General features: G+C 42.4%; 1 protein-coding gene across 5 annotated transcripts in view; it reads right to left on the bottom strand.

The window, feature by feature from the left end:
- The window catches only part of gpat2 (glycerol-3-phosphate acyltransferase 2, mitochondrial), a 50,532-nt gene extending 37,807 nt beyond the window's left edge, over positions 1–12,725 (bottom strand). For 4 of the 5 annotated variants that reach the window (XM_042331454.1, XM_042331456.1, XM_042331453.1 and 1 more), the window contains exons 1-3: positions 12,572–12,725; positions 9,192–9,301; positions 5,019–5,129 (exon numbers count right to left, since the gene is read on the bottom strand). In XM_042331454.1, coding sequence (XP_042187388.1) covers positions 5,019–5,129; positions 9,192–9,263 — 183 coding nt within the window. In that variant the 5' untranslated portion in view covers positions 9,264–9,301; positions 12,572–12,725. Of the gene's footprint in view, positions 1–5,018; positions 5,130–9,191; positions 9,302–12,038; positions 12,178–12,571 lie in introns of all 5 variants that reach the window. The other variant, XM_042331455.1, reaches the window with a different exon arrangement.
- Between the last annotated feature and the right edge of the window lie 3,496 nt (positions 12,726–16,221).

Raw genomic sequence — 16,221 nt, 5'->3', positions numbered from 1 at the left:
AGGCAGCTTTCCAATCTTTAGTGATCTCAGATGAAACGAACGAGGTTGAATAGGTTAGTAATAGGGGTTGCAACAATTGCGGCGGATAATTTTAAAAGAGAGGGTACAGATTGTTTAGCCCAGCTGATTTGTAGGGGTCCAGATTTTGCAGCTCTTTCGGAACATCAGCTATCTGGATTTGGGTGAAGGAGAAGCGTGGGGGGTGCAGAGCTGTTGGCTAGGGTCGGGGTAGCCAGGTGGAAAGCAAGGCCAGCTGTAGAAAAATGCTTATTGAAATTCACAGTTTTATCGGTGGTGACAGTGTTTCCTAGCCTCAGTGCAGTGGGCAGCTGGGAGGAGGTGCTCTTATTCTCCATGGGCTTTAGTGTCCCAAAACTTTTGGGAATTTGTGCTACAGAATGCAAAATTCTGTTAGGAAAGCAAAAGCTAGCTTTTTCAAACGGACTGTGTATATTGGTTCTTAACTTCCCTGAAAAGTTGCATATCGTGGGGGCTTTTCGACGCTAATGCAGTCCGCCACAGGATGTTTTTGTGCTGGTCAAGGACAGTCAAGTCTGGAGTGAACCTAGGGCTATATCTGTTCTTAGTTCTACATTTAAAAAAAATGGGGGCATGCTTATTTAAAGAATAACCAGGTGTCCTCTACTGACGGTGTGACATAGAAGTCTGTCACTGGCCGCGGGCAGCATTTGGTTCTTTAAAGCACGCACACATTCATTACTCCTCCCTGCTTCGTTACAAGATAAGTTAACAATGTGGGTCGACACACAAGTTAACTTTTGTCATAGTGCATACATTTCACACTTGTCAGTGTTCATTTGTAATATAAGTCAAATGTATTATACTTTTCTATGTTGCGGATGAGAGTGTTGTTTGTTTGTTTTGTTCCTCTATCTCTGTAGCTTCTGGGTATGCTGGATAAGGACCCGAGCTAAGGGAATTGGGCAGACTTTGTAGCGCCTGTCCCAAATGACTCATCAATGTAAATGTGCATATTGAAAGACACTGTCAGTAGTGATGTAATTTTGTAACTGTTATGTTGTGATATTGTTTCATAAACATGTTGCAATGTATATACTTTAGTATGTTTAGTTAAATGGAGAATGTAGGTTTGTATAGGTAATTGCTTAATTCATTGGTGTTAATTGTTCTGAGGGGAGGGGCTAGCACTACAAAAGGAGCCTCTCTTTCAGTTCACGGAAGGCCATTTTGGATTGAGCTGTGAATGGGGCAGCATTGTTTTTAGCTGTCCCATAAGGTATACGTTTGATGGCAGTACTGTTGTTTTTGTTTCGGAATCACTTTGTAAATAAACCCCCTTGCACAGAAGAACATTTGCGGCTCCGCCATCTTCTTATTTTGATAGAGGTTAGGTTTTCCAGTATAGCCTTCTGGGATACTCTACGTGACAGACGGGATGAGGTCAATATCCTTCCAGGATGCCAGGGCGATTAGAAAGGACTGCTCGCTTAAGTGTTTCAGGGTTTGACAGTGAAGAGGAGTGGTTGTTTGACCGCAGACCCATTACGGACGCAGGCAATGATGCAGTGGTCGCTGAGATCCTGGTTGAAGACAGCAGAGGTGTATTTAGAAGGCAGGTTGGTCAGAATGATATGAGGGTGCCCGCGTTTACGGATTTGGGGTTGTACCTGGTAGGTTCCTTGATAATTTCTGTGCGATTGAGGGCATCTAGCTTAGATTGTAGGACGGACGGGGTGTTAAGCATATCCCAGTTTAGGTCATCCAACAGTATGAACTCTGAAGACAAATGAGGGGCAATCAATTCGCATATGGAGTCCAGGGCATCCCTGGGGCTAAGGGGGGTCTATAGCAGGCAGCAACAGTGAGAGACTTTGTTTCTGGAAAGGTGGATTTTTAGAAGTAGAAGCTCAAACTGGTTCGGGTACAGACCTGGATAGCATGACAGAACTCTGCAGGCTCTCTGCAGTAGATTGCGACCCCACCCCCTTTGGCAGTTCTATCGCGGTGGAAAATGTTGTAGTTCGGGATGGAAATTTCATAATTTTTGGTGGCCTTCCTAAGACAGGATTCAGACAGCTATGACATCAGGGTTGGCGGAGTGTACTAAAGCAGTGAATAAAACAAACTTAGGGAGGAGGCTTCAGATGTTAACATGCATGAAACCAAGGCCTTTACGGTTACAGAAGTCAACAAATGATAGCGCCTGGGGAATAGGAGTGGTACTGGGGTCGACAGGGCCTGGGTCTACATCACCAGAGGAACAGAGTAGGAGTAGGATAAGGGTACGGCTAAAGGCTATAAGAACTGGTTGTCTAGTGCAATGGGAACAGGGAATAAAAGGAGCAGATTTCTGGGCGTTGTAGAAAAGATTCAGGGCATAATGTACAGACAAGGGTATGGTAGGATGTGAGTAAACCTAGGCGTTGAGTGACGATGAGAGGTTTCGTCTCTGGTGGGACCAGTTAAGCCAGGTGAGGACTCCGCATGTGTGGGGGGGTGGGACAAAATATATATCTAAGGTAAGGTGAGTGGGACTGAAACAATAAGGACTAGCCGATATGCTCTGGGGTTGATATCGCGCTGTGCAAACTGGCATGTATTGTCCGAGCTAAAGCTGGCGGTGTCCGAGCTAAAAGGTGAAGATCGCTAGCAGTGGCTAACAAAGACCAGTAGCTAGTTAGCTGGCTAGCTCCTGACAGAGGTTCCAGTTATAGGGAAGAAAAATAGCGTACCACATTGGGTGAGGCAGGTTGCAGGAAAGTACACTGCTCAAAAAAATTAAGGGAACACCTAAACAACATAATGTAACTCCAAGTCAATCACACTTCTGTGAAATCAAACTGTCCACTTAGGAAGCAACACTGATTGACAATAAATTTCACATGCTGTTGTGCAAATGGAATAGACAACAGGTTGAAATTATAGGCAATTAGCAAGACACCCCAAATAAAGGAGTGGTTCTGCAGGTGGTGACCACAGACCACTTCTCAGTTGCTATGCTTCCTGGCTGATGTTTTGGTCACTTTTGAATGCTGGCGGTGCTTTCACTCTAGTGGTAGCATGAGACGGAGTCTACAACCCACACAAGTGGCTCAGGTAGTGCAGCTCATCCAGGATGGGACATCAATGCGAGCTGTGGCAAGAAGGTTTGCTGTGTCTGTCAGCGTAGTGTCCAGAGCATGGAGGCTCTACCAGGAGACAGGCCAGTACATCAGGAGACGTGGAGGAGGCCGTAGGAGGGCAACAACCCAGCAGCAGGACCACTACCTCCGCCTTTGTGCAAGGGGGAGTAGGAGGAGCACTGCCAGAGCCCTGCAAAATGACCTCCAGCAGGCCACAAATGTGCATGTGTCTGCTCAAATGGTCAGAAACAGACTCCATGAGGGTGGTATGAGGGCCCGACGTCCACAGGTGGGGGTTGTGCTTACAGCCCAACACTGTGCAGGACGTTTGGCATTTGCCAGAGAACACCAAGATTGGCAAATTCGCCACTGGCTCCCTGTGCTCTTCACAGATGAAAGCAGGTTCACACGGAGCACATGTGACAGCCCTCCATGTGCTCGCCAGAGGTAGCCTGACTGCCATTAGGTACTGAGATGAGATCCTCAGACCCCTTGTGAGACCATATGCTGGTGAGGTTGGCCCTGGGTTCCTCCTAATGCAAGACAATGCTAGACCTCATGTGGCTGGAGTGTGTCAGCAGTTCCTGCAAGAGGAAGGCATTGATGCTATGGACTGGCCCGCCCGTTCCCCAGACCTGAATCCAATTGAGCACATCTAGGACATCATGTCTCGCTCCATCCACCAACGCCACGTTGCACCACAGACTGTCCAGGAGTTGGCGGATGCTTTTGTCCAGGTCTGGGAGGAGATCCCTCAGGAGACCATCCGCTACCTCATCAGGAGCATGCCCAGGCGTTGTAGGGAGGTCATACAGGCACGTGGAGGCCACACAGACTACTGAGCCTCATTTTGACTTGTTTTAAGGACATTACATCAAAGTTTGATCAGCCTGTAGTGTGTTTTTTTTTATCAACCTCCATGGGTTGATAAATTTGATTTCCATTGATCATTTTTGTGTTATTTTGTTGTCAGCACATTCAACTATGTAAAGAAAAAAGTATTTAATAAGAATATTTCATTCATTCAGATCTAGGATGTGTTACTTTAGTGTTCCCTTTATTTTTTTGAGCAGTGTATATAAAGTAAACAGAAAGTGAGATTAAAATGTATACAAGAAAAGAAAAAGCCGGGTATTTACACGGGATAAAGACAAAGACACTGCTACACCATCTTTGCATTAGTCTGAAAACAGTAGTTAGGTGTCAAAATGGAGGAACACAAGGAAAAGGAAGACACCTTTGAGACGCAATCTACTTTATAAACTCGGTGGTTCGAGCCCTGAATGCTGATTGGCCGAAAGCTACAGTATATCAGACCATCTACAATGGGTATGACAAAAAATAACTATTTAGTCTTCTAATTACGTTGGTAACCAGTTTATAATAGCAATAGGCCACCTCAGGGGATTGTGGTATATGGTCAATATACCACGGATAAAGGCCGTGTTCAGGCACTCTGCGTTTCGTCGTCCTTAAGAACAGCCCTTAGCTGTGGAATATTAGACATATACCACAACCCCCTGAGGTCGTATTGCTTAATTATACAACGGGTGGTTTGGAATTCCCATTGTTAGAGCCTATCCTGCCCATGATATACGAGAAAAAAACAGGAGGTTGGTGGCACCTTAATTTGGGAGAACAGGCTTGTGGTAATGACTGGCGCGGACTTAATGGAATGGTATCAATAACATCAAACAAATGGTTTCCAGGTGTTTGATGCCATTTGCTCCGTTCCAGACATTATTATGAGCCGTCCTCCCCTCAGCAGCGTCTACTGGAGACAACATACACATGGCCTGTACATTCATAAAAAGTACCATTGTTTACGTTGTTACCTAGCAACGCACTACTACTCCTCCTCGGGCCTTATTGCTTAAGTACCCACCTCGCCTCGCTCTCCATCCCCCTACTTACCAGGCTGTCAGGGGTACACTGGTGGCAACATTGTCCTACAGATGGTCTGAATTTGCCGAGGTAGGGAGCTACAGTCTTCAGCTTCTTCTTGATCTTCGACCCCCACGACAACTAACAGGGAGAGAATGCAGGGATATGGCATTAACATACACACAAAATCACAATGTAAATTGACGACAGCATCAACTCAGAGTCAACATGCTTCATATTTGGTATTGTTCTTATATTGTCCGGCACAAACACATGATCTTATATCAACATGTCATAAACATGTCAACATGTCTAACACAAACCGGATTGTCACTGTATAGGACTTTTGAGCGGTGACTTTCAAACTAGTGGCAGTAGAATGCGTTTACATGACATCCCTATCAGTGAGACCAAATCCATTATTATTCTGTCTACTCCCAAAACACAGGTATTGTGCTGTGTGTGCGCATGTGTAACGGACAAAGGCTTGCTTGAAGTGTAGCGCGGTACCACGGTAATATAACGTTACCAAAATGTCATGATATGAAGATTTTAGAATACCATAGTACTGTCTCATACGATACTAGCGACTTTTTCAGCCCGACCGATCTAAAGAACCTGCGGGCGCCTGTTCTAAAATGTTTCTCAAGTCAGTTTTGTTTATAAATTCAGTTGAATTTAAGCAACAGCCACTAGTCTCTTGAATCAGCAGGCAATAATATCCACATCACTTTGTTTAAAAAAATATATAATTTAACTGTGATGCGAGCGGGGATGCAGACCCAGACGAGTCTTATGTTGTTAGAGTTATATTTGTTACATTGGAGCAGCCCGTAAAGTGATACATTGTATAATTTCATCACTTGTTATAACCAAGAGCACAGACCAGTCTGAGTAGACTTTAAAAGTTCCCTGACATGTAGCCTCTGAGTGCCAGAGGGAAAATGGAGCAGAGAAAACATCTTGTCTCTAATCTAACCAGTAACAACAATATGACCCATATTACCAGAGACGCCTTTCATTCTACCTATCAGGATTCGCGCACATTTGCTATAATTTCATAAACCATGTCACGGGCCTTTCACACTAATCCTGGGTCGCTGATTATGAGTTTGGTAACAGACAACGTTGTTCAGTCATGTTACCCAGCTAGCTAACAACCTGGTAACTTGACAGTAGGTTTAGGCAAATTGAATTGGCACAGGAAGAAAGAAAAAGAGTCTGCTACTCATGAGAGGTATTTCAAAAGGAAGAATTCATTTATGGTGCTCCTTCAATTCTGTTTGGTGCCTATAATTTAAAAAGTTGGGAGTAGTGTGTTTGTGGGAGAGAGAGAGTGGTGTGTGTGTGTTTTATGAGAGTGAGGGAGACAGAGGGTGTGTGTTAACTGAAAAGACGCTCCCCTTACTGACACAATGACATGCAGATCATTATGCATGTATATCACAGGAGGTTGTTGGCACCTTAATTGGGGAGGACAGGCTAGTGGTAATGGCTGGAGTGGAATGGTATCAAACACATGGTTTCTGTGTGCTTGATGCCATTCCATTTGCGCCGTTCCAGCCATCATTATGAGCCATACTCCTTTCAGCAGCCTCCACTGATGTACATATATTCCTTCCTCTCATTCCTCCAGCCAATCACAGGTAGGCCTTTTCAAATATTAGCAAATCCTCCACAGGCTGAGCAGGGCCAGGGACAATCCACTTTAATAGAGAGCCTGCAGTATGACACTGATAAATGAGCCAGTAAGTTTTCACTAGAGTAAGAACACATTGTGAAAAAAATCTGAAGTGCTGACATGTTGAAAGCAACTCTCCAAACCAAATATATATATCTATCTATATATATAAATAATTCTGAGTTTTGCGTGTCAATTCATAAACCATGTAATCGGTACATCGAAAATCTCCCCAACTATTTTGCAATGTACTTGGCACAGCTGTCAATATAAGGTCCCACAGTTGCCAGTGCATGTCAAAGCAAAAACCAAGCCATGAGGTTGAAGAAATTGTCCGTAGAGCTCCAAGACAGAATTGTGTCGAGGCACAGATCTGGGGAAAGGTACCAAAAAATGTCTGCAGCATTGAAGGTCCCAAAAAACACAGTGGCCTCCATCATTCTTAAAAATGGAAGAAGTTTGGAACCACCAAGACTCTTCATAGAGTTTGCCGCCCGGGACAAGTCTCTGAATGTCCTTGAATGGCCCAGCTAGAGCCCGGATCTGAACTCGATCATACGTCTCTGGAGATGCCTGAAAATAGCTGTGCAGCGACACTCCCCATCCAACCTGACAGAGCTTGAAAAGAATGGTAGAAACTCCCCAAATACAAGTGTGCCAGCGCGTAGTGTCATACATCTCAAAACAGCAAATGCATTGGCAACGGAAGGCAGGCTTCATCAGCGTGTCACACACCACTTTCAATGAGATGGAGGCCGTATGCATTTTGAAAACAGCCTACTTAATCGTTTTACTACATTATGAGGCATGTCTTACCTTGCTTTAAAACCTCTTGGGGCTAGGGGGCAGAATTTTCACTTTTGGAAAAATAGCGTGCCCAATTTCAACTTCCTGCTACTCATGCCAGGAATATAAGATATGCATATTATTCATTGATTTGGGTAGAAAACACTGAAGTTTCGAAAACTGTTTGAATCATGTCTGTGAGTATAACAGAACTTATGTAGCAGGCAAAACTCCGAGGACTAACCGTTCAGAATATTTCTTTTTTGAGGTCTGTCTGTTCATAGGGCTCTCTGGTTTGTTTTCATTCCTGTATTGAACACAGATAGACCCGTCTACAATTTGATCGATTATTAACGTTTAAAAATACCTAAAGTTGTATTACAAAAGTAGTTTGAAATATTTTGGCAAAGTTTATAGCCAACTTCTGAAATATTTTGTAGTGACGTTGCGTTTTTTGGAAGGTGTGTTTTTTCTGGATCAAACGCGCTTTATAAATGGACGTTTTGGATATATATGGACGGAATTAATCTAACAAAAGGACCAATTGTGATGTTTATGGGACATATTGGAGTGCCAACAAAAGAAGCTCGTCAAAGGTAATGCATGTTTTATATTTTATTTCTGCATTTGTGTAGCGCCTGCAGGGTTGAAATATGCTACCCCTTTGTTTACTGCTGGTGCGATCATCAGATAATAGCTTATGCTTTCGCCGAAAAGCATTTTTAAAATCTGACATATTGGCTGGATTCACAACGAGTGTAGCTTTAATTGAGTATCTTACATGTGTGATTTAATGAAAGTTTGATTTTCTATTAAAACATTTTTTTTTGCCGCGCTGCATTTTCCCTGTTTTTTGCCCAAGTGGGACACAACTGTCCCGCCTCGTCAAAATTCAGACCATATCCGTGGAGGCAATTGTTTTATATTAACTTTTTTTATTGTCCAGTAGCCAAAGGCACAACCCATGCTAGTTGTTGCATATTAGATCACCCCTCTTTCTAAATGTTTAAGAAAATGTTCATCTCTGTTACATGAAACCACTCGCATGTGCATTGTGCTTTTGACAATAGGCGTTTTCCCACTAATTGCATTCTGGAATGAAATGTTGCGCGTAGCCTACTGCTTGGCTGCGCTTATTATGTGAATAAATAATAGTTTTTCAACATTTTAAGCCTACACGTTCTAATCGGTTTCATCACTCATTGCCTTTTAAAGTATATATATATTTTTTTAATGTAGCCTACTGGTTGTATGAATTTGGGATCTATCATCCCACAACTGTCCCAGTCTGTTTGGAATAGGCAAATTCTTTCTTGACAAGCTGGCCAATAGAATAGGTAAACATTTGAACTATGGGGTATAGTAGATTGACATAGGCTAGTGATTTTCTGTTTGTTACTCGTCTTGTTGGCTGAGGAAAAGTACATGTGGACAGTTATTCTAACATCTTCGAAGTGCACATCTGAATTCAGTAAGAAGAACCGCACATCGTTGCATCCTGGACTTGCATGTCCATTTAACATTTAATTACTATAAACAAAATGTGATTTGTCATTCTGAGCACTGTGGTTGGATGCCCTAATCAGGTTACATACCCAATGCATATGGGTCCGGTAAATTTCTCAAATGTCAGGTAAATTAAAATTTGCCGGTCAAATGTCCGGAGCCAAATTTTCCTAACGGAACCCCTGGTGGGTAGGTAGGTGGGTGTACTGTAGGCAGAAGGGTGTTCTTACTGCTGGTCTCTTCTGTTGAGTGCCCTGGGAGATGAGGGCTTCAGTAAAGCCATACCCACTCTCCTGCGCCATGGTGGTTCGTTCCACAGGTGTGTCACTCTCTCAGGGACCTATAGGCACAAAGAGGGTGGCAGGGTAAGAGCAGGTTTACTTCACACACATACACTGTAGAGCTCTTCACGGTTCGGGTGGACACGATATACCCCGAGTCCGAACAGATCGGGTTTGTGTTTGAAATTCAAACTTGTCCCTCGGGTCTGAGCTGGATCCTGTTTGATTGTCATCGGGTCTATGTAACTACTGCTTACAGACCCGCGTGGACCTGACCATGTTCTGCATAGCCCATAGCATACTTATGTTACGCTAATAAGGTGAATTTATTGACTTAGAAGGCCTAGCCAACATATAAAGACATATTCATTAACCAGAAGAGCAACTTGTTAGTTCACAGGCTGAAACAATGGTGCTCAAACACAAGAGGCTGTTTCTGTTCTTAACTGCCATTACAATTAGACTTTTATTAGAGATGTATGCCTTCCTGTTCATCTGTTATCAATAGAAAAATGGTGTTCTGGTGAAGACATTCAGAGACAGATAACGCAGACACACTGGCAAACAAGACAACAGTCAAGAGAAACAGTATGAATGAGTGCACTGACGCATCTAACATCTATCAGTATCACTGACATCTCCCCCTGCCTCTCAGTATCACATAATAAGGCCAGACTTCCATAATAGGAGAGAGCTGACAGAGCCAGAGCATGTGGCCAACCCAGTCATCCTCTGTAGCTGATAATACACCTGAAAGCATCGCAGGCACATGCACCCTTTACATACAGACTTTCCCATGGGAATGAGGTTTATTCTAGGGTGAAGCTGTAACCATAGTAACCATAGAAGCCAATCTAGCTTGACACACAAGCATATGCTTTATTTTGCACAAACACCCATAAGCATGTACGCACGCACACTTTATGAATACTTAACAGTAATGTGCTGGACACTGCACAAAACAAACAGAAGAGGATTGTGATTGAAATGCACAGAATGTGCTTTATCACTTCAATTACAGCTAAAGCCTTAACACACACACACACACCTTTCCCCCAAAACAAATTTACTCACCCAGTCCTGGCCAGGGAGTGTTGGCAAAAGTCAACCATCTATCAACCTGAGCCCATAGCTACAATTGCTCATCCTCCTTCTGCATCTCTCCACACCACATTTCACTCTCACTTCCTTATTACTAACTTTACTCACATCCTGAATCAACTCTCCTTTCTAGCAAGCGTATAGCCTAACTTAATGCTCAGAGAGGGCAAAGAGGGGTGGGCTATCAGCTGATCATAGCGAATGTACACTGAACAAAAATATAAAACGCAACATGCAACAATTTCAAAGATATTACTGAGTTACAGTTCATAAGGAAATCAGTCAATTGAAATAAATTCATTAGGCCCTAATCTATGGATTTCACATGACTGGGAATACAGATATACATCACTTGGTCACAGATACCTTAAAGAACAAGGTAGGGGCGTGTATCAGAATACTAGTCAGTATCTGGTGTGACAACCATTTGCATCATGCAGCACAACACATCTCCTTCACATAGAGTTGATCATACTTGATTGTGGCCTATGGAATGTTGTCCCACTCTTCAATGGCTGTGCGAAGTTTCTGGATATTGGCGGGAACTGGAACATGCTGTCGTACATCCAGAGCATCCCAAACATGCTCTGGATGGTGAGTATGCAGGCCACGGAAGAACTGGGACATTTTCAGCTTCCAGGAATTATGTACAGATCCTTGTGACATGGGGCCATGCATTATAATGCTGAAACATGAGGTGACGGATGAATGGCACGACAATGGGTCTCAGGATCTCGTCACGGTATCTCTGTGCATTCAAATTGGCATCGATAAAATGTATTTTTTTTGTTGCCTGTAGCTTATGCCTGCCCGTACTATAACCGCACCATGAGGCACTTTGTTCCTAACATTGACAACAGAAAACTGCTCACCCACATGTCTGTCATCTGCCCGGTACAGTTGAAACTGGGATTAATTCATAAAGAGCACACTATGTGATGCCAATGTCCATCGAAAGTGAGCATTTGCCACTTAAGTCGGTTATGACACCAAACTGCAGTCAGGTCAAGAACCTGGTGAGGATGACGAGCTTCGCTGAGGCGTTTTCTGACAGTTTGTGCAGAAATTCTTCAGTTATGCAAAGCCACAGTTTCCTCAGCTGTCTGGGTGGCTGGTCTCAGATGATCCCACAGGTGAAGAAGCTGGATGTGGAGGTCAAGGGCTGGTGTGGTTACACGTGGTCCGTGGTTGTGAGACCAGTTGGATGCACTGCCAAATTCTCAAATATGACAGCGGCTTATGGTAGAGAAATTAACATTAAATTATCTGGCAACAGCTCTGGTGGACATTCCTGCAGTCAGCATGTCAATTGCATGCACCCTCAAAAATGTTGACATCTGTGGCATTGTGTTGTGTGACAAAACTGCACATTTTAGAGTGGCCTTTTGTCCCCAGCACAAGGTGCACCTGTGTAATGATCATGTTTAATCAGCTTCTTGATATGCCACACCTGTCAGGTGGATGGATTATCTTGGCAAAGGAGGAATGCTCACTAAACATATTTCTGGACAAAATTTGAGAGAAATAAGCTTTGTCTGCTTATGGAAAATGTCTCAGATCTTTTAATTCAACTCATGAAACATGGGACCATTACTCTATATGTTGCATTTGTCATTTTGTTCAGTATAGATTATGTTAATAGCTAATTATCTTGCTAGGTTGCTATTCTGTTGAAACAATCTAACTAGTCTTTACCTGTGATTGGAGTTATCTGCCTTTTAGGCCTACTGACAGTCGAATTGAAGCCTTCCCTGTTCCTCACCGTGAGATGACAGGCAAATCAAAAGGGAGCCACTAGTAGCCTACACTACCGTTCGGCGCCAATAGATTCTGCCTGCAGGACAAGTAACAAGGAGAAGTACAGTACAGTACGCGCACGGGTTGGTGCGAAGGAGGAGGGAGTTTCAAGATTCAAAAATTAGCAATGAGCTGGTTTGATGGGCAACTCAAATAAGAGAGAAAATGGACTAAGTGAAATAAAAAAAGTTAAACGCCACCAATCTGAAAGGGCACTTTTCTTATAGGAGGGCAAAAGGGCAGGTGCCCAGAAAGACCATCTATGCACGTGCCTGATTCCTGCTCTCTCAGTCTTTTCCTTTTTCTCCCATTCACCTCCATGGGTACATCTCTGGCTAAGCATCATTAGCTAAACATCAAATGGTACTAAGACAGAGTGGACAGGAATTTGTTTGTAACGTAAACTAGGCAGAGCCCCAACATAAGCCTACCTGTCTTTGCTCTTTCTCTCTTATTAACGCCTTTTCTAGTCTCCTCTGAAGTTGTTCAACGCTACTCTATGATACGTATGACCGCTTATCCTGCACAGCTAGCTTATGTAACTAGCCAACTTGCTGGCTAGCTCCAAGTATGGGTAATTGCATACGTTCTGTCTAGAAGTGGGCGTGTCAACAGAAGTAGGTGGATCAACAGACCGTTTTGATTGTGCGTGTTATTTTTAGTTTCCACGTTTTAATTGGTCAGTTCCCCACCGTGGGAACCAAGACTGGGTGTTAAAATGCACTCTGTTCTTGATAGAGAATAATACTGTGCCATTTGAATGTTAACAAAACACACAACAAACATCTCACTTATTGCCTATATATGAAAATAAAAGTAATTTTAACGTTAAATGCTGAACTAAAATCCACAAATAGCAGTAGAGCATAGATAGGCCTTGGGGTTCTCCAGATGTTGCAGGATGAGATGCACTATACTGAGGATTGCTTAATCTGTGCCACATTTGTATTTGTTAGCCAACTGATACAGGTCCAACAGTGTGTTTAGTCTGACTGAATGATCTTTTCAATACACTTCATTACAATGGAGGTCAGAGCAACAGGTCAACAGTCTCATCTTTGGGAGAAGGCTTCTGAGGAAGAGGGGTGATGATTGCCTTCTTCCACCGAGGTGGAACCGTGTGGGAATGTACAGGTATCTAAAAGACAGTGACCCTGACTGGTGTTGAGCATGTTAACACACTTGGCAGAGAAGTGATGTCAATTTTGTAGAAGTCATTAAGTTAATTTGCTATTTTCTTTTCATCTGTTGTGTACAGTGGTTTTCTGGTGGGAGTTATATTAGTGATGGCTTTTATTGTTAACCTTTGTCCTTGAATACTCTTCATTCTAAGCTGGTTTGCTGCACACGTCTAAGAGTAATTATATTGAGCCAAACAATTTTAGTATCATCATCTGATAGTAAAATATATAGATGCCATAAGTTATAATAAAACAGATTTGGAAAAATGGAAATAAAAAAAAATGGAAATGAAAAAAAACAGTAGACTGTTTGCTGCCCAATTATACAAGAGTAATTATTATTGGTAATATGTGAAAAACTGGAAGACTAATAACTGACATCAACATTTATTTTCATATACTGTATAAGCTATAAGAGAGGTGTTTGTTATGTGTTTCGTTAACATTCAAATGGCATAGTATGATTTTCTTTCAAGAATAAAGCGGCTGTTAGCCCTCCCAGTCTTGTTTCACACTTTCAGGAACTGACCAATAAAAACACGCTCAATCAAAACAGTCTAACCAATTACAGAACGCTGGTGTAACGCCTATCGCTGCTGATCCTCCCACTTCTGTTGACACACCCACTTCCAGACAAACTCCACGTATGCATTTACCCAAGGGAGGAAAAGTGACAAGGCTAATGTTACTTGCTTGGGTAAAGTGTACATTGCAAATTTGAGTTATTTTGATTCATAAATTTTTCAAATGTGCTTGCAAAGCAGTATTTGCTACTCATGTTGCAATCTACTGTCTGCTGGCAGTACTTATGATGTTCAATCACTGAGAGTCTAACCTAACATAGAAGGCGTAAAACAAACGCCTGAAACTAGATCCTCTACATCAGTGATTCTCAACTGGTGGGTTGCGACCAGGTTTTGAATGGGTTGCGAGTGTCCAAGTACATTTTTATTAAATTAAAAATACTCCAGTCTGAACTTAAATGACTAAAACCAGGTATAAATGTGTATAAATGATAATTAACCTATATTTTTTTATAATTTAACTTCTGAACAATTTCTTCAATCACAGTATTTTCAATATAGTTATTAGCAGAGCTATTTGGCAGATTTTGTAGTCTCAAACCAGTGAGCTTAACATTCTTCATCAATAAAATGGGCAAATTGGAATTATTGACAATGAAAAAGGTGGGACATTTGTTCCCATGTCATATAATTGGTGCATTTACTATCAAATTAATATTAAAAATAGAATTCCATATTGCATTTTGGCAAATTTGGGCCGACTTTCTTCTCTGTATACATCAATGATGACGCTCTTGCTGCTGGTGAGTCTCTGATCCACCTCTACGCAGGCGACACCATTCTGTATACTTCTGGCCCTTCTTTGGACACTGTGTTAACAACCCTCCAGACAAGCTTCAATGCCATACAACTATCCTTCCGTGGCCTCCAACTGCTCTTAAATACAAGTAAAACTAAATGCATGCTCTTCAAATGATCGCTGCCCGCCCGTCCAGCATCACAACTCTCGATGGTTCTGACTTAGAATATGTGGACAACTACCTAGGTGTCTGATTAGACTATCAACTCTCCTTCAAGACTCATATCAAACATCTCAAATCCAAAATTAAATCTAGAATCGACTTTCTATTTCACAACAAAGCATCCTTCACTCATGCTGCCAAACATTCCCTCGTAAACCTGTTCATCCTACCAATCCGACGATGTCATTTACAAAATAGCCTCCAATACCCTACTCAATAAATTGGATGCAGTCTATCACAGCGCCATCCATTTTGTCACCAAAGCCCCATATACTACCCACCACTGCAACCTGTACGCTTTCGTTGGCTGGCCCTCGCTTCATACTCGTCGCCAAACCCACTGGCTCCAGGTCATCTACAAGACCCTGCTAGGTAAAGTCCCTGCTTAGCTCAGCTCGCTGGTCACCATAGCTGCACCCACTTGTAGCACTTGTTCCAGCAGGTATATCTCTCTGGTCACCCCCAAAGCCAATTCCTCCTTTGGCCGCTTCTTCTTCCAGTTTTCTGCTGCCAATGACTGGAACGAACTACAAAAATCTCTGAAACTGGAAACACTTATCTCCCTCACTAGCTTTAAGTACTAGCTGTCAGAGCAGCTCACAGATTACTGCACCTGTACATAGCCCATCTATAATTTAGCCCAAACAACTACCTGTCACGCTCGTCAAAATGATTAGACCAAGGCGCAGTGTGAATAGAGTTCCACATATTTTTAATCAACTGAAATTCACCGAAACATAACACCGACCGACCGTACTTGCTATATTTTACTTGCTATATTGTATTTACTTCGCCACCATGGCCTTTTTTTGCCTTTACCTCCCTTTTCTACTGTATTATTGACTGTATGTTTGTTTTACTCCATGTGTAATTCTGTGTTGTTGTATGTGTCGAACTGCTTTGCTTTATCTTGGCCAGGTTGAAATTGTAAATGAGAACTTGTTCTCAACTTGCCTACCTGGTTAAATAAAGGTTAAATAAATAAAATAAAATAAAATATTGGATAGCGACTGAGACAACCTAGTTCAATTTGGGTCCCGAAGAAAAAACAGTTGAGAACCACTGCTCTACATACTTTTCTTGACAAGAAGGGAAAAGAACTGTTAGGGGAGGAGTTAAAATGGAGTGTCTCCAAAGTTGTCACCTTGATAACATCCACAGTGGTAGTCGTGTCACAGGCTCTCTTTCCATTTCCATGAACACCAGAACATCCGGCCACAAAGTCAAAATTGTCTATATCGTAAAAATTCATGAAAACAAACACTTACTTTTGGGTCTTAATTTAAGGTTAGGCATAAGGTTAACAGTATGGTTAAGATTAGTGTTAAGGTTAGGTTTAAAAATCACATTTTAT

This window comes from Oncorhynchus tshawytscha, linkage group LG12 (genome assembly GCF_018296145.1).
Source record: "Oncorhynchus tshawytscha isolate Ot180627B linkage group LG12, Otsh_v2.0, whole genome shotgun sequence".
Lineage (NCBI taxonomy): Eukaryota > Metazoa > Chordata > Actinopteri > Salmoniformes > Salmonidae > Oncorhynchus > Oncorhynchus tshawytscha.
This window is presented reverse-complemented; position numbering and strand designations above follow the sequence as displayed.